This window comes from Mesoplodon mirus (genome assembly GCF_964341445.2).
Source record: "Mesoplodon mirus genome assembly, chromosome: 5".
In the NCBI taxonomy this organism is placed as follows: domain Eukaryota; kingdom Metazoa; phylum Chordata; class Mammalia; order Artiodactyla; family Ziphiidae; genus Mesoplodon; species Mesoplodon mirus.
Genome location: NC_138980.1, coordinates 50806029 through 50811018, shown reverse-complemented (window position 1 = coordinate 50811018; position 4990 = coordinate 50806029). Strand labels below are relative to the sequence as shown.

General features: G+C 42.4%; 1 protein-coding gene across 1 annotated transcript; it reads right to left on the bottom strand.

Moving 5' to 3' along the window:
• Positions 1-2242: 2242 nt before the first annotated feature.
• On the bottom strand, positions 2243-3705 carry LOC309805078 (large ribosomal subunit protein uL22-like). Its single transcript, XM_082622900.1, has 2 exons — positions 3447-3705; positions 2243-3225 (listed from the first exon to the last, which is right to left on the bottom strand). Exons 1-2 carry the CDS (start codon positions 3594-3596, stop codon positions 2830-2832), a joined length of 546 nt encoding a protein of 181 aa, XP_082479026.1. The 5' UTR covers positions 3597-3705; the 3' UTR covers positions 2243-2829.
• Positions 3706-4990: the final 1285 nt, after the last annotated feature.

Sequence of the window (4990 nt, the reverse complement as noted above, 5' to 3'; positions counted from 1 at the left end):
TAAGTAAAAAGGAAATAATAAAATAATTTTAATAGAGTATTTTGTTTAAACCGATATATCCAAACTGTGATCTTTTCAACATATAATTATTAAATATAAAAATTATTAATAAGAAAAAAGTAACTACGAATAAATCATCCTTAACACTTCCTGTTAGGCATCTTAGAAACTCTTGGTTTGGCCATCAAATTTATGGGCTTTTTTTTTTTTTTTTTTTTTTTTTTTTGCTGTACGCGGGCCTCTCACTGTTGTGGCCTCTCCCGTTGCGGAGCACAGGCTCCGGACGCACAGGCTCAGCGGCCATGGCTCACGGGCCCAGCCGCTCCGCGGCATATGGGATCCTCCCAGACCGGGGCACGAACCCGTATCCCCTGCATCAGCAGGCGGACTCTCAACCACTGCGCCACTAGGGAGGCCCTATGGGCTTTTTTGATATTGCTACAAAGACATTTCAAGTTGGAGATCATAGCACTTGGTGTATTCTGAAAGTAGACGTTTAGTACATGTATTTTGGGGGCCTTTTTTAAAAAGTTGTAAGTGAAAAAATTTAAACTAGATTAAGAAATGGAATTGATTGGCTCATTTTACAGAAAAGTCTGGGGGAGGTCTTTCAGGCCAGGCTGGATCCAGGTGACTTACTCGTGACATTTCTTGCTTGATCCTTTCAACTCTTGGTTCTGCTTTACTTGCTTTTTTCCTAGCAGGCTCTATCCCTGTGGCAGAGAACATTGCTCCAAGAGTTCCAGACTTTCGGAATCCATATGGTTTATGGTTCTAGAGGAAGGGAAATACCTTTCCTGATAATTGGGCAGAAATCCTAAAGAAGACATCACTTGACCTAGCTTGGGGCATGTACGTGTCCTTGAACCCATTAGTGTGTCTAGAGAAGATGAAGAATTCTTATTGGCAAGGCCTGTGTAATGTGACCTCCCTGTGACTTGGAAGGCTGGAGAGTCTGGATGAGCCTCAGCCAAATCATGTGAGCTGAATTAGAAGACAATGAAAAGGGAGGTGTAATTCTCCAAATGGAAGGATAATGCAGATAAATATCACAGGTCTGCTCTAAAATCTTCAACTTTCTCACTGTTTTAACAAATGGTGTCCTTTCTAGTGTATTGGAAAGAGCATTGGGCTGATGTAAAGGGCATCTTGATTCTGGTTCCTTCTCTGTTTCTGAATAGCTATGGAGCCTTAGACAAATCATTTATGCTCTTTTGGATTTAGTTCCTGTATTGGTAAAAATGCAAAGTAGAATGATTTGATCTTTCTGAACCTTTCCAACTCTGGCATTCTGTTTCTAAGTGCTAGTGATGATTATCACGTCCTCTGAATAGCAAGAAAAGTCAGTTGCTGGTTTTACTATAGATCAATGATTTCATACTTTCTTTTAAAAGTCTAGTTAATATCTACAGTAAGTTAATGCATCCTTCTCATTTCTGACATCTATGCATCACACCATGGAAGACAGTAGATCTGCCATGGTGAGCTGTTCTATGAAAATGGTGCAAGGGATGTATTCTTAGTTTTCTGTACATTAATAAAAAAAGTTTTTGCGTAGTTAATGTGAGCTCCACCGGGACAGCAGTCATGTCTGTCTTGTTCAGTGCTGAACCTCCAGTGCCTAGCTCAGTCCTTGATGTATAATCGATACTTAGAAAATATCTGTTGAAAGACTAAATAAAGTATAAAAAATGAAGATATAAAATTTCTTAAAGCTCATGCATTGTAGAACCTTCTTGAATGTAAGTGATTGTATATAACCAAAAGAAATATTTTAGATAGGAATAAAACAGCAGTAAATGACAGCAATGCGGTTGAACCCAGTCAGTACAAGTGTACAGCTCAAGAAGTTTTGTAGGGCCTCCCTGGTGGCGCAGTGGTTGGGAGTCCGCCTGCCGATGCAGGGGATGCGGGTTCGTGCCCCGGTCTGGGAGGATCCCATATGCCGCGGAGCGGCTGGGCCCGTGGGCCATGGCCGCTGGGCCTGCGCATCCGGAGCCTGTGCTCCGCGGCGGGAGAGGCCACAACAGTGAGAGGCCCGCATACCGCAAAAAGAAGAAAAAAAAAAAAAAAAGAAGTTTTGTAGCTATATCATGTTGTCTTCAATGGACCTCAAAGGTTAAAGTCCAATGCTTTCTGGCCCTTATGATTGATGGTCTCCTTTCCAGTGCCCCAGACTGATTCTGCTGTTGAAAAGCAAATTAAAATTTTCTACATCTTTTGCCTTATTTCTGTCTAATTTTAGCATGTTTTCTTACGTAAAGTATCATGTTTTGAACTTTTGTCATTACAGTCATGTTGATCCATTCTTCAGGGAGAGTTTAGGTCCTTTTATCTTCTGAGTTTTTACAGACTTTTTTCTTTACGTGCAGGTTACACTGAACTATCATGGCTAGGTTGCTTCTTTAAAATAGGGCTTTTGGGGCTTCCCTGGTGGCGCAGTGGTTGAGAGTCCGCCTGCGGATGCAGGGGACACGGGTTCGTGCCCCGGTCTGGGAAGATCCCGCATGCCGCGGAGCGGCTGGGCCCGTGAGCCATGGCCGCTGAGCCTGCGCGTCCGGAGCCTGTGCTCCGCAACGGGAGAGGCCACAACAGCGAGAGGCCTGCATACCACAAAAAAAAAAAAAAAAAAAAAAAAAATAGGGCTTTTTCCATGTCACTTTCTTAATAAAGAATGAAGTTTTCAGTTTGGGTTTTTAGATCCTCCACTCTTGGTCTCAATTCACCTATCATACTTTATTTCTCACTACTCTGCCTGAGGACCTGTGATGATCCAGTCTTTTTTTTTTTTTTTTTTTTACTTTTATTTGCATTTATTTTTTGAAGCATTTATTCCCAGGCCATAAATCTTTGTTTCTTCTGAGATATCTTTTTCTTCTGGGCAACCTCCTCTTCTGGTTTAGGAACAATCTGTTCTCTTTCAGTAAGGATCATCTCAATGTGGCAGGGAGAGCTCAGGTATGGGTTGATCTGACCATGAGCTCTGTAAGTCCTGTGCCACATCTTGGGGGCTTTGTTCTCCTGGATATGCTCAATGACCAGAGAATCTACATCTAAGCCCTTAAGTTCAGCATTACTCTCTGCATTTTTGAGCATGTGCAGTAAAAATTCAGCACTCTTTTTGGGCCACCGACCCTGTGTCCAGCCCCACTGTTTGGCCTGGGCACACCTACCAACTCCACCATTGTAACGACGGAATGGCACACATTGCTTCTTTTTTTTTGCTTTTTTTTTCTGTACGTGGGCCTCTCACTGTTGTGGCCTCTCCCGTTGTGGAGCACAGGCTCCAGACACGCAGGCTCAGCGGCCATGGCTCACAGGCCCAGCCGCTCCGCAGCATGTGGGATCTTCTCAGACCGGGGCACAAACCCGTGTCCCCTGCATCAGCAGGCGGACTCTCAACCACTGCACCACCAGGGAAGCCCACGTTGCTTCTTTAAAATGACATCCTTCAGATGCTTGGTGGCTTTTCGGATATGCATACCCTTAATGGCCTGGGCAGTTTCACGAGTGTTCTTAAAGTGAACGCGAAGATTTGAACCTCTCGACTTGCATGATTTTGTGGGGTTTTCTGGGTCAAGTGAATAGCGAACCATTTTTAGAGGTCACCTCAGGCCGCTTACCAGAAAAGGAAGAGTGGTCCAGTCATTTTAAGTATCATCTACCGTGTACCTTGCACATATTTTGAGCTCTCCTTGCCTTAAATCTACCTACCAGTCCAAGGTCTATCCATCATCCAGTGCTTTGATTAAAATCCATAAAGATTTCTCAAAGTATAACCTAGAAATTTTTCCTTACTTAAATTTTTATACCATTTCTGGATTGAAACCAACATTTCCTGCATAGCTCTGAAGAATACTCTTCAGACTCTGGAAAAAAGTCCTCCATTGTCAAAGTGGTTTGAGAAATTTCACTGTCCATGGAAAACAATTTGGAAACTAATACTTCTTGGGCCTCTCACTGTCGTGGCCTCTCCCATTGTGGAGCACAGGCTCCAGACGCGCAGGTTCAGCGGCCATGGCTCACGGGCCTAGCTGCTCCGCGGCATGTGGGATCTTCCCGGACCGGGGCACGAACCCACGTCCTCTGCGTTGACAGGCGGACTCTCAACCACTGCGCCACCAGGGAAGCCCAGAAACTAATACTTCTTACTGTGAGTTTCTTGAGGGCAGAGATTAAGTGTGATTCATTGTTTATACTCAGTGGCTCGTATATTGCTTGTCCCATAAGCATTCAACAAATGTAGAATAAATTAATGATTGATGAAAATGTTTTCCTTCATTATGTGCTAGATTATGTTAATTTGACTTAGGTTTTGTATTTAACTCTTATTTCACCAGGAAGATAGAAATCTTCTTAAGGACAACACCATGTCTTGTAAGGTTTTATTTTTCACAACATTTAGTTCAGGACTTGTCATCTGCCTGGTAATGAATGGAAACTCGTTGTGTTGCTCTAATTTGACCACTTGAACTACTTACTATGTGTGTCATGTCAGTACAGTGCAGTCAGGTTTACTTTGACAGTTGGAATTTGGTATAACACCTTTGATTATATATTCCATCTTCCAGGATTCACTCTGAAGCAGCTATTCCAATATTGCATTTGACTGAATACTTGGAGGTCCTTTTCCCTAACTTTTGGAATAAGTTTATTCATTTTATCTCTCCTCTTACAAATCTGTTTAGCTTATACATATGTGACCAGTGTGAGCAAAATGGTGCACTGAATAGGTCTTTAAACCTAGCTTTGTATAAACCAGTGAATGTTTTCGTACTCCTGAAAAGATTCTATAGGAAGGATTTATAAATCAGACATTAAGGTTTCTAAGGCAGAAACTCAATAATTTGAAATAATGCCAAGGCATTTGGTAGGAATTTTTGGCAGGGAGATTTCTCTAAAAACCCCTTACCACTACCCTGCCATTCCCTTAAGACTACCCTTTTTAACTGGAAGCACTTTTCTATAAGAATTCATGTATTTACATCTA